This window comes from Trematomus bernacchii, unplaced genomic scaffold (genome assembly GCF_902827165.1).
Source record: "Trematomus bernacchii unplaced genomic scaffold, fTreBer1.1, whole genome shotgun sequence".
In the NCBI taxonomy this organism is placed as follows: Eukaryota; Metazoa; Chordata; class Actinopteri; order Perciformes; family Nototheniidae; genus Trematomus; species Trematomus bernacchii.
This window is the reverse complement of record NW_022987581.1, coordinates 2996142-3011259: the sequence shown is the minus strand read 5'-3', so window position 1 is coordinate 3011259 and position 15118 is coordinate 2996142. Positions and strand designations below refer to the sequence as shown.

The 15118-nt window shown below is 41.8% G+C and overlaps 1 protein-coding gene across 4 annotated transcripts in view; it reads right to left on the bottom strand.

Annotated features, from left to right (window-relative positions):
* Positions 1-15118, bottom strand: part of smurf2 (SMAD specific E3 ubiquitin protein ligase 2) — an 85800-nt gene that overhangs the window by 8473 nt on the left and 62209 nt on the right. For all 4 annotated transcript variants that reach the window (XM_034127077.1, XM_034127078.1, XM_034127080.1 and 1 more), the window contains 5 exons: positions 12495-12696; positions 7708-7811; positions 6906-7020; positions 5801-5979; positions 1199-1457 (listed from right to left, as the gene is read on the bottom strand). In XM_034127077.1, coding sequence (XP_033982968.1) covers positions 1199-1457; positions 5801-5979; positions 6906-7020; positions 7708-7811; positions 12495-12696 — 859 coding nt within the window. The remainder of the gene's footprint in view (positions 1-1198; positions 1458-5800; positions 5980-6905; positions 7021-7707; positions 7812-12494; positions 12697-15118) is intronic.

Sequence of the window (15118 nt, the reverse complement as noted above, 5' to 3'; positions counted from 1 at the left end):
TGCTGTTAACGTCGGTCTGGACAGCAGCCCTGCGCTAAAACAGCTGATCACAACGTTCACACGCTCTGTGGTCACGAAGCTCTGTACTCCACTACCACCCCACCCCCCCCCCCCGTTGATACAGAGGGCTTCATGGGAACTTTGAGGGGAGCCAGAAGTTGGAGTACCAAACACTGACTCCAGGTACTCATCTGAGTACCTCACTGAGAAAGTTGTGTGCACCCCTGGTTATGTAGCTTTTTCTGCATGTAAACGGTCTGCAGAGTCACAGACCCTCAAAGTACACCCTGTAGCGAGTAAAACTCTAACACAGAAAAGACCTGTCTATGCTGCCCCAGAACGCCTCGTTGGAGATTTCTCTTTTTCCATTGTTTACTTCTTGGGTATAGTGACGTATTTCGGGTATAGTGACGTAACGTAACGTTACCACGTGACCAATCTGCGGAGCCGTTACGTTACGTCCACGGAGCCGTTACGTTTGGACCAATCCGCGGACTTCCTCACACACACACACTCGGCGGGACGTTGCGAGGTTCGCTGCTGCGAGGAGCGGGACACTGTGAGCTGGCTCACTGGTGTGGGGTCGGCGAGACAGCGAGACACCGCGGAACTCAGCCTGGGCACACACACAAACTCCCAGCCAGGCTGCGGGTGTGTGTGTGTTTCGGGCTAGGTTTCGCTGTGTCTCGCTGTCTCGCAGACGGCCACTGGGCTCACAGGGAGGGGGGGGGGCAGGAGCTCCAACAAGCCGTGTAGGACAGAGAGTGAATACACATGCTATACAGAGATGCTGTATGAGAAACCAATGTGAGTTTGGAACATTGAACAATATAAATCTATTCTAGTAGACCTCAACAATGGAATTATGATCAGTAGAAATGGCCATGACATGGGACCTTTAATATAATTTAAGCAATGTCATGTCAGTGGAAGTCTTTTGTATTTACTTGTTGTTTTATCTTAACCATTATGTGTGGAAAATCTAAAAAGCCAAAGGTGGAGGAGGAGGAGCCTGTGACCTACGTTTTTCATTGACATATCTACACTGTAGCTAATGTACAAATGACAATAAAAGCCTTGAATCCTTGAAGCCTTGAATCCTTGAATCCTACCTCGAGCGGAAAATCCTAAATGTCCTTGAAGGTGAATGTGGATGTGTGAAAAAGAGACTTTATGAGGTGGATTGTAAACCCAGTACCTCGAGCTCCTTCTCGTCGAAGGCCTTCAGCAGGTGTTGGGGGATGACCTCGTTGAAGCCCTTCTGCAGCGCGAGGAACTGAGCCTCGATGCCTCGCAGGAAGCGCCAGCTGACGTACAGCCTCACGTACTCCTTCTTGGAGTCCTGCGTGACGGGGAGGCTCTTCCCGCTGGGCTTCAGCTCGTGTTGGATCATCTCTCCGTACGCATTGTGCTCCACGCAGAACGTGTGGTCCAGCACCCCCGTGATGTCGTTGTCCCTGAGGAGAGGAGAGCATTCAGAATCATAATCATAATCAGGTTTATTACCAGGCAGGTTCACACGTACGAGGAATTTGACTTTGTGTCATGGTGCATACATACAAATACAATTAAAATAAAAAAACACATAGAGAACTAGAAAAATATAAAAAATATAGTAAAATATAGCAGTATTTACATTGAATATGGTTGAAACCGTAGAAATAGAATTGGCATAATGAAAAACAAGATATTGTGTACATTGTGTTAATGTAATGCATAGAGTCTCTGATGTTGCTGAGGTAAAGTGTCAGTGGGTTATTGAGTTATATGTTAATAGAGGCGGGAAGTAGTGGAGTACAAATACTTGTACTTAAGTACATGTTTCTGGTATCAGTACTTTACTCCACTACTTATTTTTCTGACGACTTTTTACTTTGACTTCTTACATTTTGAACACAAATACCTGAACTTTCTATTTCTTACATGTTGAACACAAATACCTGTACTTTCTACTTCTTACATGTTGAACACAAATACCTGTACTTTCTACTTCTCACATTTTGAACCCAAATACCTGTACTTTCTACTTCTTACATTTTGAACACAAATACCTGTACTTTCTACTTCTTACATGTTGAACACAAATACCTGTACTTTCTACTTCTTACATGTTGAACACAAATACCTGTACTTTCTACTTCTTACATGTTGAACACAAATACCTGTACTTTCTACTTCTTACATGTTGAACCCAAATACCTGTACTTTCTACTTCTTACATTTTGAACCCAAATACCTGTACTTTCTACTTCTTACATGTTGAACACAAACACCTGTACTTTCTACTTCTTACATTTTCCAAACAGGCTGGTTCCTTTAGTTTGAATGTGTGTTTGGTGGCGTGATCATTATTATTTAGAGTCATTGCGTGCCTATTGATTTGAACACGATCCGTGTATCCATCATTTCCTGGTCTTCTCTAAAGAAGAGGGACCAATGAAAACGTTGTCATGTTGCCGTTGTTCAGCATGGAAACATCCATTAGCTAACAATGACATTATTGTTCTATTAATATAAAGGGAGGTCAGGTACTCTTTAAAACAGCTGCTAGTTATGGGTACTTTTTACTGAAGTACATTTCAAAGCCCTCTTTACTTTTACTTGAGTAAAGAAGTTTAGTCAGTACTTCTACTTTCACCAGAGTATTTTTAAACACCAGTATCTGTACTTCTACTTGAGTAAAGGATGTGTGTACTGTTGCCATCTCTGGTTATATGAATGTACTGGTATTGAGTGTATAAAGTGTGTGTACTGGTATTGAGTGTATAAAGTGTGTGTGCTGGTATTGAGTTGTATAAAGTGTGTGTGCTGGTATTGAGTGTATAAAGTGTGTGTACTGGTATTGAGTTGTATAAAGTGTGTGTGCTGGTATTGAGTTGTATAAAGTGTGTGTACTGGTATTGAGTTGTATAAAGTGTGTGTACTGGTATTGAGTTGTATAAAGTGTGTGTGCTGGTATTGAGTGTATAAAGTGTGTGTACTGGTATTGAGTTGTATAAAGTGTGTGTGCTGGTATTGAGTTGTATAAAGTGTGTGTACTGGTATTGAGTTGTATAAAGTGTGTGTGCTGGTATTGAGTTGTATAAAGTGTGTGTACTGGTATTGAGTGTATAAAGTGTGTGTGCTGGTATTGAGTTGTATAAAGTGTGTGTGCTGGTATTGAGTGTATAAAGTGTGTGTGCTGGTATTGAGTGTATAAAGTGTGTGTGCTGGTATTGAGTTGTATAAAGTGTGTGTGCTGGTATTGAGTGTATAAAGTGTGTGTACTGGTATTGAGTGTATAAAGTGTGTGTACTGGTATTGAGTTGTATAAAGTGTGTGTACTGGTATTGAGTTGTATAAAGTGTGTGTGCTGGTATTGAGTTGTATAAAGTGTGTGTACTGGTATTGAGTTGTATAAAGTGTGTGTGCTGGTATTGAGTGTATAAAGTGTGTGTGCTGGTATTGAGTGTATAAAGTGTGTGTGCTGGTATTGAGTTGTATAAAGTGTGTGTACTGGTATTGAGTTGTATAAAGTGTGTGTACTGGTATTGAGTTGTATAAAGTGTGTGTGCTGGTATTGAGTGTATAAAGTGTGTGTACTGGTATTGAGTTGTATAAAGTGTGTGTGCTGGTATTGAGTTGTATAAAGTGTGTGTACTGGTATTGAGTTGTATAAAGTGTGTGTGCTGGTATTGAGTTGTATAAAGTGTGTGTACTGTATTGAGTTGTATAAAGTGTGTGTGCTGGTATTGAGTTGTATAAAGTGTGTGTACTGGTATTGAGTTGTATAAAGTGTGTGTACTGGTATTGAGTTGTATAAAGTGTGTGTGCTGGTATTGAGTGTATAAAGTGTGTGTACTGGTATTGAGTTGTATAAAGTGTGTGTGCTGGTATTGAGTTGTATAAAGTGTGTGTACTGGTATTGAGTTGTATAAAGTGTGTGTGCTGGTATTGAGTTGTATAAAGTGTGTGTGCTGGTATTGAGTTGTATAAAGTGTGTGTGCTGGTATTGAGTTGTATAAAGTGTGTGTACTGGTATTGAGTTGTATAAAGTGTGTGTACTGGTATTGAGTGTATAAAGTGTGTGTGCTGGTATTGAGTTGTATAAAGTGTGTGTACTGGTATTGAGTTGTATAAAGTGTGTGTGCTGGTATGAGTTGTATAAAGTGTGTGTACTGGTATTGAGTTGTATAAAGTGTGTGTACTGGTATTGAGTTGTATAAAGTGTGTGTGCTGGTATTGAGTTGTATAAAGTGTGTGTACTGGTATTGAGTTGTATAAAGTGTGTGTGCTGGTATTGAGTTGTATAAAGTGTGTGTGCTGGTATTGAGTTGTATAAAGTGTGTGTACTGGTATTGAGTTGTATAAAGTGTGTGTACTGGTATTGAGTGTATAAAGTGTGTGTGCTGGTATTGAGTTGTATAAAGTGTGTGTACTGGTATTGAGTTGTATAAAGTGTGTGTGCTGGTATTGAGTTGTATAAAGTGTGTGTGCTGGTATTGAGTTGTATAAAGTGTGTGTGCTGGTATTGAGTGTATAAAGTGTGTGTGCTGGTATTGAGTTGTATAAAGTGTGTGTACTGGTATTGAGTGTATAAAGTGTGTGTGCTGGTATTGAGTTGTATAAAGTGTGTGTGCTGGTATTGAGTTGTATAAAGTGTGTGTACTGGTATTGAGTGTATAAAGTGTGTGTACTGGTATTGAGTTGTATAAAGTGTGTGTGCTGGTATTGAGTTGTATAAAGTGTGTGTACTGGTATTGAGTTGTATAAAGTGTGTGTACTGGTATTGAGTGTATAAAGTGTGTGTACTGGTATTGAGTGTATAAAGTGTGTGTACTGGTATTGAGTTGTATAAAGTGTGTGTGCTGGTATTGAGTTGTATAAAGTGTGTGTACTGGTATTGAGTTGTATAAAGTGTGTGTACTGGTATTGAGTTGTATAAAGTGTGTGTGCTGGTATTGAGTTGTATAAAGTGTGTGTACTGGTATTGAGTGTATAAAGTGTGTGTACTGGTATTGAGTTGTATAAAGTGTGTGTACTGGTATTGAGTGTATAAAGTGTGTGTACTGGTATTGAGTTGTATAAAGTGTGTGTACTGGTATTGAGTGTATAAAGTGTGTGTACTGGTATTGAGTTGTATAAAGTGTGTGTACTGGTATTGAGTTGTATAAAGTGTGTGTGCTGGTATTGAGTGTATAAAGTGTGTGTGCTGGTATTGAGTTGTATAAAGTGTGTGTACTGGTATTGAGTGTATAAAGTGTGTGTGCTGGTATTGAGTTGTATAAAGTGTGTGTGCTGGTATTGAGTTGTATAAAGTGTGTGTGCTGGTATTGAGTGTATAAAGTGTGTGTACTGGTATTGAGTGTATAAAGTGTGTGTGCTGGTATTGAGTTGTATAAAGTGTGTGTGCTGGTATTGAGTTGTATAAAGTGTGTGTGCTGGTATTGAGTGTATAAAGTGTGTGTACTGGTATTGAGTTGTATAAAGTGTGTGTGCTGGTATTGAGTTGTATAAAGTGTGTGTACTGGTATTGAGTTGTATAAAGTGTGTGTGCTGGTATTGAGTTGTATAAAGTGTGTGTACTGGTATTGAGTTGTATAAAGTGTGTGTACTGGTATTGAGTGTATAAAGTGTGTGTGCTGGTATTGAGTTGTATAAAGTGTGTGTACTGGTATTGAGTTGTATAAAGTGTGTGTGCTGGTATTGAGTTGTATAAAGTGTGTGTACTGGTATTGAGTTGTATAAAGTGTGTGTGCTGGTATTGAGTTGTATAAAGTGTGTGTACTGGTATTGAGTTGTATAAAGTGTGTGTACGTACAGGATCCACACCAGGCTGTTGTGCAGGTCGGGGTCCACAGACTCCATGTCGTCCAGAGTGATGGGTTTCCCCAGCAGCTGTTTGTAGAATGGCAGCGTGAAGCCCCCGTCGATGTAGTGACCGTGAAACACCGCCATGCCCATGATCCGGCCCACGAAGTGGAAGTACGACAGATGCTCCTGAAGGGGAAGGAACACGGTCCGTTAACGAGCAATACAGAGGAGAGGTAACAGCTGAAGGGACTGATGGTAAAGTGTAGGAGTGCTTTATTTACTCCGGGGGAGATTAGGTTTACAGGCTGTCGCTCTATTGTAGAATTAAATAAATTATACGAAGAAAAATGTAATAATAATAATTTAAATTTTTTTAAATATGCAATAAAAACTTGACACTAAACTAAAATATGTTTTTAAATATCAGAAGTTAAAGTCGAAATGTGCATAAAGAAAAACGTTTTATATTAACTTGAGAAGTTTGAACACAAAAAGTGCTTCACACTTATATATTGATTGATTGATTGATTGATTGATAGTAAAATAAATGACAAAACAAAAAATGTTGCAGTGCATAGTCATGTAATAGAAAACAAAACAAAATGACATTCACAACAACAACAGCATTAGCAACATAAACAGTCCATCTAGTGTTCGTGTAAAAAAGATTATGAATAAAAAGGACTTAATTACTGTCATGGACCCAATGAATAATGACACTTGAGACAACGAGCTTCTTAGCTGCTATAGAAGTAGTCTCAGTATTTGCTTCAGGTCTGATAGCGCTCACCAACAATTCTACAAAAAAGGATGGAAGAAACCCTTCTGAATGTTTGTTTAAAGAAACATAACATCTGGCTATAATATGTATTTGTATGTATGTATTGGGAGGCGTGTGGTGCAGTGGGTTGTGCGTTGGTGTTCGGATCAGGGTGGTCACAGGTTCAAACCCCACTGCAGTCAGCATGTCGTTGTGTCCCTGAGACACTTCACCCCAAATTGCTCCTGTGGGGATTGTCCACAGTATTGAGTATGTAAGTCGCTTTGGATAAAAGCGTCTAACAAGTGACGTGTAATGTATCTTGTGGTTGTTGTGAACGACTGAGACTCACAGGGTTGACGGCAGAGTCGGGGTTGATCTGCAGAGTGTAGATGTCATCTCGTGAATACTGGAAGAGTCCGTAGTACGGGTTCAACATCTCATGAGACAGCAGGTACAGCCACTCCCTGCACACAGAGGAGATATGAAGTACAACACAGAGGAGAAGTACAACACAGAGGAGAAGTACAACACAGAGAAGTACAACACAGAGGAGAAGTACAACACAGAGAAGAAGTATAATACAGAGGAGAAGTACAACACAGAGAAGTACAACACAGAGGAGAAGTACAACACAGAGAAGAAGTATAATACAGAGGAGAAGTACAACACAGAGGAGAAGTACAACACAGAGAAGAAGTATAATACAGAGGAGAAGTACAACACAGAGAAGTACAACACAGAGGAGAAGTACAACACAGAGAAGAAGTATAATACAGAGGAGAAGTACAACACAGAGGAGAAGTACAACACAGAGAAGAAGTATAATACAGAGGAGAAGTACAACACAGAGGAGAAGTACAACACAGAGGAGAAGTACAACACAGAGAAGAAGTACAACACAGAGAAGAAGTACAATACAGAGGAGAAGTACAACACAGAGGAGAAGTACAACACAGAGGAGAAGTACAACACAGAGGAGAAGTACAACACAGAGGAGAAGTACAACACAGAGGATGCTCCAGGTGCATCAGAGTCAGGAAGAAGACGTTCGAGCCGTGTTCTCTGGTCCCTCCACCAGGGGGCAGCAGAGTGACACAGCTCTTACAGAGTGTGTGTTTAATGCTTCTCTCTTTTTGACTACTGCTGCTCACCTGGCCACTCCTCCGTAATCCAGGCCCTCCTCTGCTCTGAACTTCACCATTAGCCTTTTCCACAAGTCCTTCGGCCTCATCTTCATCACCTGGCGGTACGACTCCTGCAGCACAGATGCAAAGAAACATCGTTAGAGAAACAGTCAACAGCTGTTTTACTTTACTGACCTCTTTGCTGCAGACAATTAGCAATTTGCAACTCACGATCCATTTTCATCGTTCAATCGTTTTCTGTTATTGTTGTTGACTGATCTAAGATATGTCGATCTGTGTTTTCCAAAGCCTAAGATGCCTCTCTCCAATGTTTTGTTTTGTAAACACCAAATTAGAGATTTGTTTTCCAATTAATTGTCAAGGAGGAATCAGAGAATTACTTTCTTTATTTCGTTGTTTTTACAAAACAATGTAATCAGGTCACATTTGCTCTAAATTGTGATACTTAGATTAGCTTCCTGATTACATTTCTTACAGGTATTTAGTTATTGTAACCCTCCTAACTCTGATGAGGGTGAGTTATAACATAAACACACGTCTCCAGGTTTCACTTTGCCGTGCAGAAACACCCAGAGAGGAGCTGCAGGAGAAATGGGAACGTCTTATCTAAAAAAAAGTACACAGCTCGTCTCACTGCAGTTCTGTTTAACTTAACCTCAAGACGTCCTCCCCCCCCCCTCTCTCACATTGAGATCAGCCAACAAAAATGTCTTGGTTCAGATTAACAGACGTGGCTGTTCCAGAACATTCCAGCGCATTTTTTTACGAGGCTCAGGCAGTCTGCAGGTGTTGCTGCTCTGAAGATGCAGAAAAAAACCTCCCCAGCTGAGACAAGATGTACCGGAGAGAGACCTCATCTCAAACAAGACGTCTGCTTTACATTTCTGACTTCACACATCATAGATAACTGTGAGAGAGGAAGATTTCTCACAGACAAACTGCACAATGACCTTCATGGGAGGAGACCAGGAGAAGAGCCTGGTGTTTAATACATTTAACTAGTGGCCAAATGGTGGTACTACAACTGCCTAAAAACACTTTCCCATTGATCTACATTGGAAAACAGCAAACATATATATATTTTACTTTGAATATCCATTAATGTTCTAAAAGTTGCATAACTTGCTTAAAGGCTGAATCCAAGTTATTTTCCCTCTACATTCATTAGACTGAGCCGAAACCACACGCAAGGTAGCGGATGGGAGGCGGGGCTTAAGTATGTGGGTGGGGCTTAAGTTTGGAGGTGGGGTCAAAGGAAAAAGTGTGCATGCTCCATGGGTACAATGGAACAAAAATACCCATACCTTCCCTAAATCTTCCCTAGACCTATTTTAGATCTGCCCCGTATCTTCCCTGGATTTCCCCTGGATCTTTCTAAGATGTTCCCTTGATCTTCCCAAAACAATCCCTTGATCTTCCCTAGACAATCCCTAGATCTTCCCTAGACAATCCCTAGATCTTCCCTAGACAATCCCTAGATCTTCCCTAGATGTTCCCTTGATCTGACCTTGGTCTTCCCTAGATAATCCCTAGACCTTCCCTGGATCTTCCCTAGATGTTCCCTTGATCTGACCTTGGTCTTCCCTAGATAATCCCTAGACCTTCCCTGGATCTTCCCTAGATGTTCCCTTGATCTTCCCTAGACAATCCCTAGACCTTCCCTGGATCTTCCCTGGATCTTCCCTAGACAATCCCTAGATCTTCCCTAGATAATCCCTAGATCTTCCCTAGACAATCCCTAGATCTTCCCTAGACAATCCCTAGATCTTCCCTGGATCTTCCCTAGACAATCCCTAGATCTTCCCTAGACAATCCCTAGATCTTCCCTAGACAATCCCTAGATCTTCCCTAGATAATCCCTAGATCTTCCCTAGACAATCCCTAGATCTTCCCTAGACAATCCCTAGATCTTCCCTGGATCTTCCCTAGACAATCCCTAGATCTTCCCTAGACAATCCCTAGATCTTCCCTGGATCTTCCCTAGATGTTCCCTTGATCTGACCTTGGTCTTCCCTAGATAATCCCTAGACCTTCCCTGGATCTTCCCTGGATGTTCCCTAGATCTAGATCTTCCCTGGATGTTCCATAATCTGACCTTGGTCTTCCCTAGATAATCCAGCCACCCTCCGCATTGGAAGATCCATACCAATTTAGGTGTAGTTTATCAGGTTGTCCCATTTCACATATCTCCAATCTATCTTGTGATTGTACTTTGATTTTCAACTGTTTGAAAATAAATAAACACCATGCTTCTATTGTTTAAAGCTGTCAGTGCTGAATGTACATTTGTTGGCCTTAGCTTCGGCGAAAATTAGATCCTGCAGGTGGTTGTGCAATGGAGCAAATATTAAATTCTTTCCATGTTTTCCTACTATTTCGTTATGCATTCTTAATTAATTTCATGCATGCTCTGGCTGTGAAGACTGAATTTCCCTTTGGATTAAATCATGTACCCGTTAAAAAACAACCCTCCCCCTCAGATGATTTCCTGACACAACAACACAGAGTATAACACCACTTGTTATTATATACCAACTATGTGCAATATGTGCAATATATATATTTGCCGTTAATAACTGTGCAATAATAACCTGGCAGCTAAATCTTCAGAACTGTTACAGGGTGTCTATTTTTATAACTTGTAACAAAATTGTAATTCTTTTTTTTTTTTAATCTTTAAAAGGTCCCCTATTATACTGTCTTTCATCAATATATCACAGGTCTCAGATATATCCAGAGCCTGTCTCTGATTGGCTGGAACACCAAACAGATCATTGCAGCATCCCATAATCCCCTCTGTTTCAGCCCTGTTTCCAAAGTGCTGATTCTCTGTCTGTTACTTTAGTTGAAAATAAGGAGCCCCTCCCCACGCCCCTCTGAGAGATATTTGGTTAAAAAGAACACAATGGTGCTCTAGGAGGAGATTCAGGTGATAAGGGGGGGGGGGGGTTACCTTGGTTGGTGATTGGCTAATGGTTACACAAGACAAAACATCGTTATGACATCATAAAGTGGCCAAAATCTGATCAGCTCATTTTCAGACAGGTTTTTATAAAAATGGATCAAAAAGAGAGAGAATCTTTGTTCCTGAAACTTTCAGAGTCTCTTTCCACAGAGGGGACACATGTTGATGAAGAAGAGACATGAAGAAGAGGGGACACATGTTGATGTAGAAGAGACATGAAGAAGAGGGGACACATGTTGATGTAGAAGAGACATGAAGAAGAGGGGACACATGTTGATGAAGAAGAGACATGAAGAAGAGGGGACACATGTTGATGAAGAAGAGACATGAAGAAGAGGGGACACATGTTGATGAAGAAGAGACATGAAGAAGAGGGGACACATGTTGATGAAGAAGAGACATGAAGAAGAGGGGAGACATGGTGATATTGAAGAGACATGAAGAAGAGGGGACACATGTTGATGTAGAAGAGACATGAAGAAGAGGGGACACATGTTGATGTAGAAGAGACATGAAGAAGAGGGGACACATGTTGATGTAGAAGAGACGTGAAGAAGAGGGGACACATGTTGATGTAGAAGAGACATGAAGAAGAGGGGACACATGTTGATGTAGAAGAGACATGAAGAAGAGGGGACACGTGTTGATGTAGAAGAGACGTGAAGAAGAGGGGACACATGTTGATGTAGAAGAGACATGGAGAAGAGGGGACACATGTTGATGAAGAAGAGACATGAAGAAGAGGGGAGACATGGTGATATTGAAGAGACATGAAGAAGAGGGGACACATGTTGATGTAGAAGAGACATGAAGAAGAGGGGACACATGTTGATGTAGAAGAGACGTGAAGAAGAGGGGACACATGTTGATGTAGAAGAGACATGAAGAAGAGGGGACACATGTTGATGTAGAAGAGACGTGAAGAAGAGGGGACACGTGTTGATGTAGAAGAGACGTGAAGAAGAGGGGACACATGTTGATGTAGAAGAGACATGAAAAAGAGGGGACACATGCTGATGTAGAAGAGACGTGAAGAAGAGGGGACACATGTTGATGTAGAAGAGACATGAAGAAGAGGGGACACATGTTGATGTAGAAGAGACATGAAAAAGAGGGGACACATGCTGATGTAGAAGAGACGTGAAGAAGAGGGGACACATGTTGATGTAGAAGAGACATGAAGAAGAGGGGACACATGTTGATGTAGAAGAGACATGAAGAAGAGGGGACACATGTTGATGTAGAAGAGACATGAAGAAGAGGGGACACATGTTGATGTAGAAGAGACGTGAAGAAGAGGGGACACATGTTGATGTAGAAGAGACATGAAGAAGAGGGGACACATGTTGATGTAGAAGAGACATGAAGAAGAGGGGACACATGTTGATGTAGAAGAGACATGGAGAAGAGGGGAGACATGGTGATATTGAAGAGACATGAAGAAGAGGGGACACATGTTGATGTAGAAGAGACATGAAGAAGAGGGGACACATGTTGATGTAGAAGAGACATGGAGAAGAGGGGAGACATGGTGATATTGAAGAGACATGAAGAAGAGGGGACACATGTTGATGTAGAAGAGACATGAAGAAGAGGGGAGACATGGTGATATTGAAGAGACATGAAGAAGAGGGGACACATGTTGATGTAGAAGAGACGTGAAGAAGTGGATTTTGCATAATAGGTGCCCTTTAAAAAAAATGTATGCATGCTTCTCAGGTAACATTAAGCTGTCTTTGGCTCTTTTCTGCTGTAACAAATGTACATTTCCCCTCTGTGGGACGAATAAAGGTATTCTGATTCTGATTGTTGTTCTCTCCGTCCTCACCTCAAAGATCTCCTCGCGGGACACCTCGATGCGGCAGTGTCCGGCCTGCGGCTGCTGCTGGGACAGCTCCTGCCGCAGGATCTTCAGCTTCTGGACCAGGTCTCTCTTGTACTTCGGCACCGTGAGGCACTCGTTCTCCTCGGGCAGCTGGGCGGGCGAAACCGGAACCTGCTGGACCTGATCCTTCAGATGGTTCTGACGACTGGGAGGAGGGCGGGGAAACAGGGCGAGAGAAATCAGAATGTTGTTATTTATTTAATTTTTTTTTTAAAGAGCCTTCAACGTGCATTTGATCTGGATTCAGCTCTGTGTTTACTGAGAGGATCGACTGGCGCACAAGGATGCTTCAGTCTGACTTTAAAGAACATTAATGCAATGCATAATGTCTTGTGGGGTATATAACAGTCAGTGGGGTCTCTGGATAGGCCAAGTGTTAGATGTATGAACGTTTGCTTCACCAAAATGTGCCAAGAACTTAAAAAGAAAGCAGCGATTCATGATGAAATGTTTCAAACACAGCGGCTAACCACAGTATCAGCAGTGTGGCTGAGAACATCGTCTGTGGGTAAAGATGACAGGGGTCTCCACTTTGAACCAGCCACTGTGTTAGGAAGACAGTCTCAGAGGGTGGCATATCACACACACACACACACACACACACACACACACACACACACACACACACACACACACACACACACACACACACACACACACACACACACACACACACACACACACACACACACACACACACACACACACACACACACACACACACACACACACACACACACACACACACACACACACACACACCGAATAAAAAGAGCCTTTATTGGGCCGGCACTAAAGGATAATGTGCACAGTGGCCCTTTGCACTCCGGTGGGGGGGTCGCAGGGTCATAAACAGAATGAGCACAGAGGGTGCTGGAAAAAATACACATGTCTGTCTGTCTGCTTGAAATCAGGTCTGTGGTTAACACAAGCTGAAGAGATCTTTGTCCTACGACATCAAATACGTCAGTAAATACCCCACTGGTCTAAATGAGACGACTAAACGCCATCACGCCCAACATTAGCCGCCATTAGCTTAGCGGTGGTGACGTGAAGTCATGTGACCGTGCTGTAGTTCCTTTATAGCCCGACATTAGCCACCTTTAGCTTAGCGGTGGTGACGTGAAGTCATGTGACCGTGCTGTAGTTCCTTTATAGCCCAACATTAGCCACCTTTAGCTTAGCGGTGGTGACGTGAAGTACATTGTTCTGGTATCAGTACTTTACTCCATTACTTATTTTTCTGACTAATTTTTACTTTCTACTTCTTACATGTTGAACACAAATACCTGTACTTTCTACTTCTTACATTTTGAACCCAAATACCTGTACTTTCTACTTCTTACATGTTGAACCCAAATACCTGTACTTTCTACTTCTCACATTTCCCAAACAGGCTGGTTCCTTTAGTTTGAATGTGTGTTTGGTGGCGTGATCATTATTATTTAGAGTCATTGCGTGCCTATTGATTTGAACACGATCCGTGTATCCATCATTTCCTGGTCTTCTCTAAAGAAGAGGGACCAATGAAAACGTTGTCATGTTGCCGTTGTTCAGCATGGAAACATTCATTAGCTAACAATGACATTATTGTTCTATTAATATAAAGGGAGGTCAGGTACTCTTTAAAACAGCTGCTAGTTATGGGTACTTTTTACTGAAGTACATTTCAAAGCCCTCTTTACTTTGACTTAAGAAGTTTAGTCAGTACTTCTACTTTTACCAGAGTATTTTTAAACACGAGTATCTGTACTTCTACTTGAGTAAAGGATGTGTGTACTTTTGCCATCTCTGATAGACTCACGGATGGGAGGGGAGGTGAGGGAGGAAGAGGGGAGGTGAGGGAGAGCATCTCCTCCTGCACGTTCACCATAAATCAAACATTCCTGCTCCTCTCTCGCCCGTTTCAGAGCTCTCTCTTCTCTCTCCAACATCTCTACCCATGAGCTGGTGCATGTTGACTAACGTTGGCGTAGTAAAAGCAATGTTTTCACTGTGCAACTAATCACAAATGTCTGGGAGATGACACGGATATTCCTGTACGGAGGGCGATCCTGCAGCCAAGGATTCAGTTACCGTTCTAACCTTAAATTTGGGGAAGATTGCAACATCATATAACCAGAAGACCCTCAGTCTGGATGCTCAGGCAGTGTCCTTAGCAAATAAAAAAAGGCCATAAACTGTAACTTTGACATATATATATATATCGAACATTCTTGTGGGATGACGGCACACGAGGGGTGAACATTTCTAACATCCCGGACTTGATAAAAGGCAGATGTCTTGATGGAAATCCATGACGACTGATATCTTTTCCAGTCACGAGCGAGAAAGTCCCTCCGAAGTCTTTTCTATGAGCGGTAATGGAGCAGCTTTAGTTGGGACAGAAACTGTAAATAGGTTCTTTTAGAGTGTTAATGTGATGAGAACGCACTGTTTATATACAAGTCATTCCACTAATCTCAGGCCCACGTGTCCTTGAATAACCAGGAGATGTACGGCACTTCAATCTAAAGGCCCGGACACACCAATCTGACAACACAGACGGACCCCGACTGTTGTGTCAC